A 15,320-nucleotide genomic window follows, 5' to 3' on the forward strand; every position below is an offset into this window, starting at 1 on the left:
GGCAGGGCTTTGTACGTGTACCGAGTACCAACAGCTTAACTCAGCTTCGCTCTAAGGAGACTAAACCCTTGCACTCACACTTACAGGCCCACACATGAAAATTGTGGCTTACTCATTATTAACATCTCTTAAACATCATCCTCCAGTAAAAAGCTGAGAGAAGAGAGGTGTGGCTATAGGCAGAGAGTGTCTCAAAGGTACAGGAGGACAGGTCAATGCTATGAGTCTGCTGAGCTCTGAAGTCCCTTCCCACACACTGAATCACATTGTCCCCTAACAACACTGTGACACCCCAGAGAGAAGATTCTGGGATGAAGAAGAAAAAAAGCCCTGAAGCCCCTCTAGATGCACATAGCATGCTGAGGGCAGCTGAGAGAGAGTACAGCTCATCTTGCCAGAGTGCTGAGCTACTAGAGTGCTGAACTGTACGGCTGGACATGGTATTCTTTGACAACAGACATGGCACTATTTAAACAGTCTATGTTTTTGCTAACTGGATAAGCTAAGACCATAAGCCACTGTTGCAACATTCGCACTGCCTGCTCCGAGGTATTCCAAACCAGAACCTTCTCTGTATCTATCCAGATGTACGGTGGTTTGGGGAGAGTCAAGGCAGACAAGAACATCAGGTCATGTTCAGACACTAAGCCCACTTCTGGTGAGACACCTTTCAAATGCTGGATGGCAAAATATAGTATTAGCATATAATTTTATGTACACAAGACTAGCTGTCTATTCCCTCCATGAACCCAGAGAGATACACAGAGATGGATGTCACTGACATTTAACAGAGATGGAACTGAGCTGATTTGATTAATGGATTTCTCAAAGGCTCCAGGGTCGGAGCTATTTGTCCAAGGTAGCTGTTTGTTGAACAAGTGAATGAAGGCATGACTGAATGAACCGGGCTGTCCCTGGTCCTCAGATCACTGTACTTCTATGTCATTTTTTTCCTTAATGCCATCTAAACCTAGGGTATTTGCTTTAGATCCTCTTAGATTGACCTTGACCCGGAGTCTTCACCATGCCGAACTGGGGCGGAGGCGCAAAATGTGGAGCCTGTGAAAAGACGGTTTACCATGCAGAGGAAATCCAGTGCAATGGGAGGAGTTTCCACAAGACCTGCTTCCACTGCAGTGAGTTGGACAGAGCCCCTATGGGGGGCACAGGTGCCATGGGGGGGGTGTTCAGAGTTCTTATTTAGTCCCACTGCTGCCTGTCGGTGGTTCTCACGCTGTGGGCAGTGCGTGGGAGAATGACCAGGAAGCTGTGAGAAATGCTGCCTGTGGGCTCCACAAGTATTAGGCATAGTGCTCCCTGGAGCACTTTCTCTATCCCTGCACCAGTTCAGAGGTGCTTTCACCAGGCTCGAAGTCAGGACAAGTGGGTCTGGCCCTGCTCTCTGTGACATTTGCAAAGTCAGAGAGACTTAGCAGAGAAAGGAGACAAACAGTTTTCTGGAGCTAGATTAGATTTGGCTCTTGGAGTGGCCCCAGTCAGCTGTCACTGAAGCCATCTGAGACTGGTCTTCCCTAAGAAAGGACTTAGGTCAGGCAGTGGGCAGCAATTCCATTTCTGTGAATTTTGGGCTTAGGCCTCAGAACTTCTTGGAGGAAGTCTTTACCATCAGCTGCCAGACAGATTTATAAATGCCCAAACGGAGGGAGCTCTGAGCTACTGTGAGCTACCCCAGGGTCTGTCACTTGACTCTGGTCAAGTCATTTGTCATCTCTAATCCCAGGTGCCTTGCAGAGTGAGGACTAGACCCTCTAAGGGCTAGTACTTAGTCCTTTGCTGGGAGAAATGCGCTATGGCTTTGAGATGGCCACTTACGGTCTCTGCTTCTAGGTTAGAGTGATTGACAGCTCACAGGTTAGCTTTCTTCAGTATCTGGCAGAATCCATGAGCTAGGTCAGTTCTAACCCATATGTACCAGCCTAGTGGTTACACACAGAACTTCAGTGCCCAAGTTCCAAGTATGAGGATGAGAGCCATATGCTCCAAATGTATCCTCCAGAAACAGTGACCTACTGTTCTCAGCTGCAGGTCCATGGTCCTCCCCGTCTCAGCAAACAGATTTATAGAGGGAAAGGAGGGTTGGTGATCAGGTTGACAAACTTACTAGTGCTTTGGGTTTTAACAATGGGCAATTATCTTTTAAGCCATCTTATACATCCCTCATATTCATGGTTCATTTACAACTATCTAGAACTTATTATCCATTCCACAAGCTTTTCGGTCTTTCTTTAAAAATAGTTAGTGTTCTTTAAAGTGAATAGAATTGGAAAGAATACTGGAATTAAAGAAGAAATAAGGTTTGAAACTAGGACTTTTCATTCACAGTGTCACTTGGGAAGGTGTTTTACCATGGTGGGCCTCAGTTTCTCTGTCCGTAAGATGAAGATGGATCTCTCCCCATGGTTTGTTACAGGAGAAAAATGGGGCCCTATTCCTGGAAATTCAGCCTTCCAGGTTTTGTCTTGCTGTTATTAATTTTGATGCTGGTATAGGAGGTGTTGTGGATGAAAGCTTCCCACTGGGGATTGTCTTGACTTCTGTCAAGACAGATGCTGGCTATGCTCAATGGAGCCACAGGAGAAGGCTCTGAGCACTTGATAGCACATCCCACTTGCCCCGCCCATGGGTGGGGTGAGGGATGAGCAGTGTGGGCTTCAGCTGTGGGGCTCTGGGGAGAGGCACACCTTTCTATATTATCTCCAAGAGATTTACCAGACTCTAGCCAAGTGTATGCTGGCAGGAAACAGGGCTCAGAAAGGCAACCCCTCAGTTTATCCTACCAGTGTTGTTCTGACTTCTAGATAAACTCCAGAGCTGACTGAGGCTTCCATTTTAGTCTATCCAAAAGACATACATGCAAACCATATAGCATTCCATAGTACTCCCCTTGTAACCGTTCATGTAACGTTCTATAGCACTCATTGTTTTATAAGTATACTGAGAAGGAGCTAGGTAAAATCAATATTGAAATGTCTCATTTAACACAATATATAGGAGATATTTGCCCAATATATGTCTCATTACTTGTGAGATTATTTTATATTCTGTTAGTGTTCATAACATTTGAAGTTGGGTATGATTTTGTGAGCATATTAGTATATCACCCATAGCTGGTACACACACACACACACACACACACACACACACACACACACACACATACACACACACACACACACACACACACACACACACACACACACACACACACTATTTACATTTCAAATGATTTCCCCTTTCCTGGATCCCCCTCCCAATAAGTTGCTTTTAACAAAAGCTCTTTGGAAGCCAGAACTGGCCAGGACTTGGGAGCTTCTCTTCACAAGCTGTCATGGAGAGCTGAGAGTGAGAACTAGGTAAGTCACAGGAAGTGACGTCAGTGCCAGCTCTAGAATTCAATGCTAGAGGGAGTCACTGATATCTAACGACAAGTAAATTCACTCCATCGGTCACTCACCAGACATTTGCAGATCTGTGTCCTCTGTTACGGCCTGGACATGTTATGGTCCTCCGGAATTCAGCATCTAAACCATTAGCAAATGTGTTAGCAACTGTGGAGGGTAGAGACTGATGGCAGCCAAGGCAGACATGGGTCTCTGCCTCTTGTGCCTCAGTGTAAGACATTTCCTCTAAATTATTCTCCAGAGACAAGTCTGTTCTTTATTCAAAGCATTTTAAAGTCTCTCATGCTATTGGACACTCTCACAACTTGATTTTTTTTTAAAGCAAAGAATTTTTAACCAATAGGTACTTGAGTAACTTCTCTCCCCGACCCCCTCTTCCAAGCGCTATAACCTCTAACTGCTGGCCCATTCTACTGCATTGATAGCCTCAGCTTCGTCTTTTATCCCTGTTCACTTGCACTAGTTTTTAACATCAAACTGCCACTTCGGAAATACTTATAACCTACAACAACCTCACCTGTGCCAGACTGCTTACAAAGACCACTTGGAGAAACGGTTGTTGTTTTTTAAAGAAAAAAAAAATAAAAAGAATACACATGTCTTCTTATTTCTAATTTTATGATCTCATTTAAAGAGTATTACTATAAGCACTTAGCAGTCATAATTGCAAAGCACTAGAGCGTTTTGCTGAGTTGTGGAAGTTCTTTACACTGTCTTAGTGTTATGGTGTGTAAGAGGCTGTACATGTTGAGACTGTTTTCATGCTGTAGCCTCTAGTTCAGGGAACAAGCAAGGGCTGCCTGTCCAGGGCTCAGCTGTAGAATTTAGTGAGCATGAGCTGTTCAGGGAAGCTAGCTACAACTAGCTGTCCCAGATGAATGGGTAAAAGCAGGATGCCAAGAAACAATGGAATCCCTGAGTCTGTGTGAGATTAGGAACAAATAGAATTTCCAAATCAATTTATTCCTCATGTAAACTGTTAAATATTATTCAGTGATTTAGCATTTTTTTATTTACATCTTTAAGAGCCCTACCTTCAGGATTGCCTTGGTAACTCAACAGTAGATAGCTTGGTTAGTATGTCTGGCCCTTGGTTAAATTACTAGCACCATATGCACACACACACACACACACACACACACACACACACACATGCACATACAAAGCCTTTTCAAGTTTGAAACGCAATCTTTCTGTAAACTCTGTCTTTTGTTTAGTTACGTCATATTTGGAGACAAATGACATGAGGTAAGAGGTACACAGTGGCAAGGTAGCTTGAGCCAATGGTAGACTGAGGGGACCAGTGAGCCCACCTGTATCCTCCCCTCTCGCCCCTAATTCCATAACTGGACACAGTATTGCAGTGTTCTCCAAAAGCTTTGATGAAGGGTGGTAGTAGTACATTGCTTTAATCCCAACACTTAGGAGGCAGAGGTAGGTGGATCTCTGTGAGTTCAAGGCTGTCTAGTCGATAGTTCTTTTTTTTTTTTAAAGATTTATTTATTTATTTATTTATTTATTTATTTATTTATTATATGTATGTACACTGTAGCTATCTTCAGACACTCCAGGGTGTCAGATCTTGTTACAGATAGCTGTGAGCCACCATGTGGTTGCTGGGAATTGAACTCAGGGCCTTTGGAAAAGCAGTTGGTGCTCTTAACTGCTGAGCCACCTCTCCAGCCCCCTTTTTTGCTTCTGTTTTTTTGGATTTTTTTTTTTTCGAGACAGGGTTTCTCTATATAGCCCTGGCTGTCCTGGAACTCACTCTGTTGACCAGGCTGGCCTCCGAACTCAGAAATCCGCCTGCCTCTGCCTCCCAGAGTGCTGGGATTACAGGTGTGTGCCACCACTGCCCGGCTGACAGAGCTAGTTCTAAGAGAACCAAGGCTATACAAAGAAATCCTGCCTCAAAAAAAAATCTGGATAGATAGATAGATAGATAGATAGATAGATAGATAGACAGACAGAAAGAAACTTTGGTCCATAGCTCCCAACTTCCCTGACATCATTCAGCATGATTCATTTGTTGGTCAGTAGCACTGTTATGAGCAGGCCCAAGATTATACACTTTGGTGGTAGTGTTTTTTGCACCTTTTCCAGCTTGCCAAACATAACTTGTCTCTTCTCTGAGCCTCTTTCCCCATCTGCAAAATGAGGACTCTCTTGAGAGTGACTTGGAACAAACACTCTGAATATTTCTGGAATCACAGATGTGCTCTTGGCCTGGGGCTCTGAGCATCAGGTACAGAAGAGAGAGATGGGGAGCTCACCTCTAACTCCCAACCCTTCCATTCCTCTGCAGTGGCCTGCAGGAAGGCTCTGGACAGCACCACAGTGGCAGCTCATGAGTCAGAGATCTACTGTAAGGTCTGCTATGGGCGCAGGTATGGCCCCAAGGGGATCGGGTTTGGACAAGGCGCTGGCTGCCTCAGCACAGACACCGGTGAGCATCTTGGCCTGCAGTTCCAACAGTAAGTTACTGCCATGCTTCTTCTTTCTCTGTGACTCTCCAATTATCAAGACAGTTCATTCTGTTCCCATAGCAACATTTTCTAGAAGTGGGAGAATGGACTCTATTGTTGACTTGCCAACAATAGGAACACTCACTCTGACCAAGTCCTAACAATGCGTTGTCTCTCTGAAGACTTTCTTTAAATTATCTGTCTTTCTAAAGGGCAATTACTTTTACATGGCGGTTCTTGGTTTGCATGTCAAGAGAAAACCAAGACTGTACAGATGTTTCATTATTTGGCCTTTGTAAACTGCATGGAGTCTCTTTGCTTCACCCTCGAGAGCTTCTGTGTAAATCACACAAATGCAGCAGGAAAGCAATGGCCATTCTCTGTGTGCACACCATTAACGATTTCTTCCTTAGGCTGTAAGATGAGTAATGTCTGCAATGTAAAGGAAAGGGTCTGGGGATGAGTCTCTGAAGGAAAGAATCAATTCCAGTGCTTTTCGTGGTCATCCTTGACTGAAGCCCATACAGTGCTGATGCTCCCCAACACACTCCTAAAGGTGTGGGAAATCACAAGGACCACGGCCAGCTCAGGCTTCCCACCCCAAACTCCTGTGTTACTGTTGATCACCACTGACCACGAGCCAGAACTGAAAACAGTCTGAACAGCGCTGAGCCATAGCTGCTGTCTAGCCAGCTGGTGTCTGTCTGGGCTTAGCCCTATGGTGGTCGGCCAGAAAGATTAGCTCAACTGTGTTAGTCCCCCAGAGAGCAGTCCCTTAAGAATAGAGTCATCCACCATGGAGCCTGGAAACGTCTAGGGATGCTATGCTCACTGTCAACTAGGGACCTTTCCTCCTTTATTTTTTCTCATTACTCGACATCCCAGCTGGAGGCCTGTGGTTAAAGACAAGGATGTGATGCCAACTGCACTCTGTCTTAAGTCATTTAAAGTCCATTTTCTGCTATTGGGAAAACAGTGAAAAGTCTTTGGAGACCAGGGTTTCTTCCTAGATCCGCCAGCAGGAGACGGTGACCCTTATCATTGTCTGTTGGTCCCTCTTTCCCACTATCCATTTCCACTTCAAACACTGGTAAGGTTCAGGGGATACCAAGGATAAGGGAACATCAAAGAGTACATACGCAGGGCACTGAGTCTTTCCTCTATTTTGGATACTGCTCTCAAGGGGACAGGCGACTTTGGGATGAATGACAAGGGGTAAATTGTAGTAATAGGTAACAGATTTCACCACTCAGATAGTCAGCTGGCTTCATGATCATACAGAAAAATCTGAAGTAAAAAGCAAACCAACAACAGCACAACAATAACAACACATGAACATGTACAGAACACTCACCCAAGTGTGAAAGCAAAGGCGTAAAAGTTGACCCACATTTGCCCACCCACAGCAACAGGGTCTGAGTTCAGTGCTTTAACACAGTCATCATACTTAACCTGCTCAACAACTGAGGCAGGTCTCATGATTGCCCCCATTTTCCAGATGAAGAGAAAGAGGCACAGTAGAGTGAGGTACGTCACACAAGACACAATTTTTATACTGCGTGCCAAGGGAAGTCTTCATTTAATTTATGCTTTCACCAGATCCCCAAAGCCAGCGCGAGCAGCCACCACGAGCAACCCTTCCAAGTTCTTGGCGAAGTTTGGAGAATCAGAGAAGTGCCCACGATGTGGAAAGTCGGTCTACGCTGCTGAGAAGGTCATGGGAGGTGGCAAGGTGAGGTGATAGTGAGGATGCCTGGGTGAGCCAGAGCTCAGATTCTCATCTCCACTGGATCTGGGGAAGAACTGAAAGTGGGGTCCCTGGGTGGGGGCCACCCTTCATCCTCCTTAGCTCCACAACCCATTCAGAAACCACACACTTCCCAATTTTGTGACTGTTACCTAGGGCCCTTTGAAAACTACAACTAGTGTATTTTGTCACCGTAAGAATTAGTGTACTGGGGCCGGGGGAGGCATACAGTTATCTTCATGGGAACAAAGATGCACATGTCTCTCTTCCTCCTCCAATTCTGCGTCCACTCCCTCTGGAGGTATCAGCTCTGGAAATCTGTCAACACTGTCTACCTCAGCCTGGTTCTGCTGCCATACAAGTTTACTGGTACTCGTCCTGGCTTGTGGGAAAGTCATTAAGCATACACAGAAATGTGCACTGCCCTGAAGGTTCTGCTTCAAGCCTTAAGTCAGGTGGTCACCAAAGAATTGGACCAGGGTGGGGGAATGTGCTTTTTTTTTTCTAAATATGGAGAGGGGAGCCTTGAAGGGATCTAACTTGAAGTTTAGGGCTGTTCCCCCACAAAGACCTACCATTTGTAGACACACAAGAACCAAGGGCCATGCATGGCAGACGATGATGTAGCAGAGAGAGAGGCTGGAAGGCTAAGCCATGTACCTCTCTGCCATCATAGTTACAGACAGTGGAAACAAGATTGGCTTGCCTGGGTAACTGCCTGGCTCCTCGCCTCTCACTTTCTGGAACTTTGTATTTAATATAAACATCACCACTGCCTCACGGGCAAGTCTTTTTTTAACTAGTTTGTCCCCTGGACCTTGTCACTCAGGGGAAGCCCTTTTCTGTTGAGTTTATTCCCAAGAATCACACATGAAAATAGTCATAAACCCACTAGCATGATTCTAAGAATTGCTGGCTAAAGCCATTGCATCTTATTTTCTTGAAACCCCTGGGCTATTAGATGAGGGCCCCTTACATAAGAGAAAGGCTAGGGCAGTGGTATTGTGTTGTGTGCTGCTGGTCAGTGGACTTGAAATGGAACCACAGTGTATGATGCTTGCCTCCCTGATAATAACTCTCTGTGGCTCACAGCCCTGGCACAAGACCTGCTTCCGCTGTGCCATCTGTGGGAAGAGCCTGGAGTCTACAAATGTCACTGACAAGGATGGGGAGCTTTATTGCAAAGGTAAGTGGTTGTACAGACTTTTTTTTCTTTTTTTTTTTCTTATTTTTGTTTTAAAGATTTATTTATTGTTATATGTGAGTACACTGTAGCTGTATTCAGATACACCAGAAGAGGGCATCAGATCTTATTACAGGTGGTTGTGAGCCACCATGTGGTTGCTGGGATTTGAACTCAGGACCTCCGGAAGAGCACTCAGTGCTCTTAACTGCTGAGCCATCTCTCCAGCCCCTGTACAGACTTTCTTGAAGCTTGCTTTCCAAGGGTCTGAGGGGGAGAGGAAGATGTGTCACACTTAGAGGCCTGCCTGTGTCTGCCATGAATGAGGAAACTCAACTTGGCCATTTGGGCTCTTGGAAGGAAGCAATATCACCCAAGGGAGATTGTGTAGCCACTGGCTCCAATTCTGGGCTTCCCCACTGGAAGTTTGCAGATGTTCAGGGGTTGAGGACCACAGGTCCCTGGAAGGGAGAATGTTCTGCCTTAGGGCTAGAGAAACAGCATGGTAATCCCTTTGAAAACTCAAACATCTTCTTGTGGGGAGGCATATAGGGGTGCCTGGCTAAGGGGAAGGCACCCTGTCTCATCTGTATACCTCCATCTCTCCTCCTAACATTTGCTTCTGATGTTGCAAGTCATTTAGCAACCACAGGAACCAAACTGTCTTTTGTCCTGATCCTTGCAGTCCTGCCCCTCAACCTCTTCCACAACCCCTTGATCCGGTGCAGAGATGGCAAAGCCTAGCTCCCTCCTGACACCTAGTAAAGAAAGGCCATACTAGGGAACAAAGTTAATTTGTCCTCAACCCTGCAGCAGCTCTGTTCTACAGCTCAGAGGAACATCATCACCTAAGGATGGTGTTCAAATGCTTGTGGTGGACTGAGAGGAGAGTCTGTGGGGTGGGTGTTGGTGGGGGGTGTAAAGAGGGATTGGTAATTGAGACAAGGTACCAGAAATGGCAGCACATACCTGCAATCCCTACACCTGAAAGGCAGAAGCAAATCATAAGTTCAAGGCCAGGATGGATGTCTCAAACAGATCCAGAAACAACAGATTGCCAAAATTTTCTCTATGACACAGGGCAGGAATTCACGTGCTGTCTAACATATATACATATATTAATGTATTAACTTTATATTCCTATCGCAGCAGCACTCCTCTCCTCTCAATCTCCTCATCACACCACCCCTCCCTCATCTCCCTTTTCCTTCTACCCTGAGAAGGGAGAGGCCCTCTCTGCGTATCACCCTACCTTAGCACATCAAGTAGCAGCAGGACTAGGAACATTCTCTCTTATTGAGGCCAGACAAGGTAGCCCAGCTAGGGGGCTGGGACCCAAGGCAGGCAACAGATTCAGAGACAGACCCTGCTGTAGTTGTTGGGGACCCACATGAAGACCAAGCTGTGCATCTGCCGCATATGTGTGGGGGCCTAGGTTGGAGCCCAAGGGTCCAGGCTGGTTGACTCTGCTGGTCGTTTTTGGAGTTCCAATCCCTTTCAGATCCCTTGATCCTTTACCCCAACTCTTCCACAAGACTCCCAGAGCTCTGTTTAATATTTGGCTGTGGCTCTCTAAATCCATTTCCAATATCTATGTCTGTATGTCTGTCTGTCTGCCTGCCTGCCTGCCTATGGACATAGATACATATTTGGGCTTGAAGGGTAATATGGGTGTGGGACAGGCCATTCTAGGAAGAGGGAACAGCAACCTCTTAGGAAAGACATTATAGTACATTACAGGAGCTGCAAACATTTCTGAGTGCCTGATGGGCATGGCAGGGTACAAGGCTGGGCAGCAGCAGGGCAGAAGGCCGGGCAGGTGATTCTAGCTGGTTTACGTGTACTATTGTACAAGAAAGTGTTAGTAATACTGGGAAGTACAAAGACGTGACCGAAGACATGGTTATTAGCAGATCTAAGTACAGCTTTGTTTCTTTAAATGTTAAATTTACCCAAAGGTTACCACTGGCAAGTAGAAAGGATGATGTTCAGGCAGGACCTAAAATAGCAATGCTAATCAATCTATTCTCTCTTATCTTCTGTTTTCAGTCTGCTATGCCAAAAATTTTGGCCCTACAGGCATTGGGTTTGGAGGGCTTACACAGCAAGTGGAAAAGAAGGAGTGAGACAGCATGCTTTCTCACAGCCTTGCCCGTCAACAGCAGTGCTGAGTGACCCCACAGATGTAGTTTGGCCCCACAGCCTCCTTTGTAGCTGGACAGCATTTCTCTTCAGAAGCAGTCACAGGCTGCACAGAAGTAACAAGAGACCACCAGAAATGAAATCTGCAACAGATGCTTCATTATTTACTATTCTTGGGGTGGGAGAGGCAATAAATGTTTTAGTGGTACCATCTCTATCTCTGTCTTCTTTGTAGAGGGAAAGGTGAGAGAGAGAGAGAGAAAGAGAGGAGGAGAGAGAGAGGGAGGGAGGGAGAGAGAGAGGAGAAAAAAGAGGAGGAGGAGGAGGAGGAAGACGAGGAGGAGGAGAGAGAGGCAGAGAGAGAAGCAGAGAGAGAGTAGCAGAGAGAGAGAGAGAGAGAGAGAGAGAGAGAGAGAGAGAGAGAGAGAGAGAGAGAGAGAGAGAGAGAGGCAAAGGAAGATGGTGTCCCAGTGTTGGTTATGGAAGCATCTTCTCTTCCTCATAACAGAGAAGAAATCAGGAAGATACAGAGAACATGAAAGCAAATACTAAGAGGAAAAGAAAAGCTAACAGAATGCCCGAGAGGTTGATCCTTTAGTCCTAAGGCTTTCCAAACTTGTGGAAACTGGGAAATAACAGCAAGGCCTGGCTTATGGCCCTGTTACAAATGACAAGAGGATGGTTTTCTCTTACTCTTCAGTTATTTGGGGTTTAGCGAGTTTTTTTAAAACTTCTCTTACATCAAATTGCTGGCCTCCCTAATGAAACACAGGCAATTAGAAACGTCTTTCTCTGCTTCCTTGGTAGCTTGGATCTTTAAGCAACCACACCATTTTTCCTACCTCTCTGCAATTCTTTAATTACTTGAAAGCAATTAAAAATATATAAATCTCATGATAAAAAGCTATGAACACTAGGCAAATCTATCAGTTTCTCTATGCTCCAGGTTCCAAGAAAGGTTATCTTTAAAACAAGCAGTCATGTCAGGGTGGTAGCACATGACTTTAATCACAGCACTTGGGAAGCAGAGGCAGATAAATCTGAGTCTGGTCTACAGAGTGAGTTCTCTGACAGCCAGAGCTACAAAGAAAAACACTGCCTCAAAAAAAGAAAACAAAGCAATGTCCCTGCCCCAACCCAAACCCAAACCCAAACCCAAACAATAAAACCCAAGCAGTCATATACCTTCTGTGTTGAGTAGGACAAGGTTCTCTGGATTTTAAGAGCATTACACTCTTTTGGCTTGTCATAGACTCCAAGCTTGCCCAGGAGTCAAAGTCACATGTGCCGTAAGTGCAGGATAATGCAACTTCCTCTTCCTCGGCTGCAGTTCAGACACCAGCCCCACCAAGTATGTGTTCAAGAGATGAAGATAAAACTGTCACCCGTTAGCTTTGGCCTACCTCTTATCTTCTCACCCCACTTCTCAAAGTCTCTTTGCTTCAGACTCAAGGGTACTTTTAGAACACATCTCTCCATTCCCATTTGGTCTATGTATGAGTTCACTATGGCTGCTGTAATAAAGTATAACAGATAGGATGGCTCAACCATTAGATAATTTCTCCTGCACTGGAGGGTGAAAGTCCGTGATCAAGAGGTCACCATGGTTGGCTTCTTTTAAGTCTCATTCTTTGGTTTATCTGGGCTACCTCCTGTCTTCATGTGGTCTTCCCAGCCAACTGTCTAAGTCCTAAAGCTAGCTTTTAATCCTTAGGACTCTAGAGTGAATCAGGGTCTATATATCATACGGATATATGATCTGCTCCAACGCTAATTACTTCTTTAAAGGCTTTGTCTCCAAATACACTCATATTCTGAAAGATCAGATCTGAGGACTTAACGTGAATTCTGGGGAGTCAATTCTACTCAGTAAGTAAAACAGCCTGTTATTTATGGACATTCACAAATTAGTCTCAGTCTGGTCCTTCAATTTATACCTACACTCAGATTTAAATCTGTTATAACATCCCCTCAGGTGGGGTAGTCTCTGGGTGTTCTTTCCTTCAGTCTCTGCTCCACACTTTGTCTCTCCTGTATTTTCTCCTGTGAATATTTTGTACCGCCTTTTAAAGACCAAAGCATACACACTCTGGTCTTTCTTCTTCTTGAGCTTCATGTGGTCTGTGAATTGTATCTTGGGTATTCCAAGCCAGCATACAATCTCCTTGCACTGAAATTTAAATTCCAAGGGTGTTTCATCTGCCAAAGTTTCTTGGAAGAGTCTTCATGCTCTCTTCACCTCTAGACACAGAAGGTCCATTAGACATGGAAACATTCAGTAATGTTGGGTCTCAGAATGGAAAGACACCTGCTAAGAGCTAAACAGGACACAAGAAATGAGGCTTATGTTGTGTTTAGACATCAGTACTGAGAATATTTATAGCCACTGAAGAGTTACCACATTATTCCCTTGACTAATGCACACTTGACATACCAAATTCAGTACAACCATGTTAACCTATTTCCTGTTGCTTTGGTGCACTCTGTCCTTTGTAATAGTACCATTCACAAGCAATCCCTTGAAAGTATCCACAAGCCCCTCCTTGGCCTCTAAATTCTGATGTCCTATTTGCATTCCTCTGAATAGCTTTTAATGTTTGCTATATTATAGTACAGTTAGCTTCTCCTGTCTTTTACAAAGCTCTATGATTACAACAGCTCAACAAATCACTGTGGAATAACTTACAGATACATGAACTATGCTTTCCATCTGTGAATACCTGGAATATGGAGGAAGGAGGGATCCTTGAAGAACTGACCAGTGGCCCAGAGTGACATCGGTACAACAGAACAGTATCAGTTCAGGGGTGGACAGGCCATGAGGAGAAACTTAGCTTTCCCCCATGAAGAGAACCCAAGGAAGGATACAGTGAGAAAAGTAACTGGGAGAGCCATGCAGTCTACACCAAGAGCTAGGTGGATGCGGCATTCCCTCTAGAACAGGAAATTAGTAGTTACAATCACTGACCGATTGATATTTTAATGGTGCTGGACTTCATGCATTCAAAATCTAAGGGGGAAATTAAGTGAAATACTGCTTATTGGCATCAATAGTAATTTCTTTTTTTTCTTTTTTTTTATTCGATATATTTTTTATTTACATTTCAAATGATTTCCCCTTTTCTAGACCCCCACTCCCCAAAAGTCTCATCAGCCCCCTTCCCTCCCCCTGTTTTCCCACCAAACCCTTCCCACTTCCCTGTTCTGGTTTTGCCCTATACTGCTTTACTGAGTCTTTCCAGAACAAGGGGCCACTCCTCCGTTCTTCTTGTACCTCATTTGATGTGTGGATTATGTTTTGGGTATTCCAGTTTTCTAGGTTAATATCCACTTATTAGTGAGTTCATACCATGATTCATCTTTTGAGTCTGGGTTATCTCACTTAGTATGATGTTCTCCAGCTCCATCCATTTGCCTAAGAATTTCATGAATTGTTTCTAATGGCTGAATAGTACTCCATTGTGTATATATATACCACATTTTTTGCATCCACTCTTCTGTTGAGGGATACCTTGGTTCTTTCCAGCTTCTGGCAATTATAAATAGGGCTGCTATGAACATGGTGGAACATATATCCTTATTACATGCTGGGGAATCTTCTGGGTATATGCCCAGGAGTGGTATAGCAGGATCTTCTGGAACTGAGGTGCCCAGTGTTTGGAGGAACTGCCAGACTGATTTCCAGAGTGGTTGTATCAAATTGCAACCCCACCAGCAGTGGAGGAGTGTTCCTCTTTCTCCACATCCTCGCCAACATCTGCTGTCTCCTGAATTTTTAATCTTAGTCATTCTGACTGGTGTAAGGTGAAATCTCAGGGTTGTTTTGATTTGCATTTCCCTAATGACCAATGAAGTTGAGCATTTTTTAAGATGCTTCTCCGCCATCCGAAGTTCTTCAGGTGAAAATTCTTTGTTTAACTCTATACTCCATTTTTTAATAGGGTTATTTGGTTTTCTGGAGTCTAACTTCTTGAGTTCTTTACATATGTTGGATATTAGCCCTCTATCTGATGTAGGGTTGGTGAAGATCTTTTCCCAATTTGTTGGTTGCCAATTTGCCCTTTTGATGGTGTCCTTTGCCTTACAGAAACTTTGTAATTTTATGAGGTCCCATTTGTCAATTCTTGGTCTTAGAGCATAAGCTATTGGTGTTCTGTTCAGGAACTTTCCCCCTGTACCGATGTCCTCAAGGGTCTTCCCCAGTTTCTTTTCATCAATAGTAATTTCAACTCATTACTAATCATGAATTAACTTCACTATGTCAACACATTTTTTTCAAGACACTAAAGATGTTAAACATTAGAAACTAAGTCTCAAGTATAAAAATGTTTTTATTAAGTGTGAAAGCAAAACAGATACAT

The 15,320-nt window shown here is 44.4% G+C and overlaps 1 protein-coding gene across 1 annotated transcript; it reads left to right on the plus strand.

Moving 5' to 3' along the window:
• Positions 1 to 1,024: 1,024 nt before the first annotated feature.
• Positions 1,025 to 10,943, plus strand: Csrp3 (cysteine and glycine rich protein 3). Its single transcript, XM_052178587.1, has 5 exons — positions 1,025 to 1,136; positions 5,728 to 5,896; positions 7,487 to 7,619; positions 8,727 to 8,820; positions 10,867 to 10,943. Exons 1-5 carry the CDS (start codon positions 1,025 to 1,027, stop codon positions 10,941 to 10,943), a joined length of 585 nt encoding a protein of 194 aa, XP_052034547.1.
• Positions 10,944 to 15,320: the final 4,377 nt, after the last annotated feature.

Source organism: Apodemus sylvaticus, chromosome 1 (assembly GCF_947179515.1).
Source record: "Apodemus sylvaticus chromosome 1, mApoSyl1.1, whole genome shotgun sequence".
Classification (NCBI taxonomy): domain Eukaryota; kingdom Metazoa; phylum Chordata; class Mammalia; order Rodentia; family Muridae; genus Apodemus; species Apodemus sylvaticus.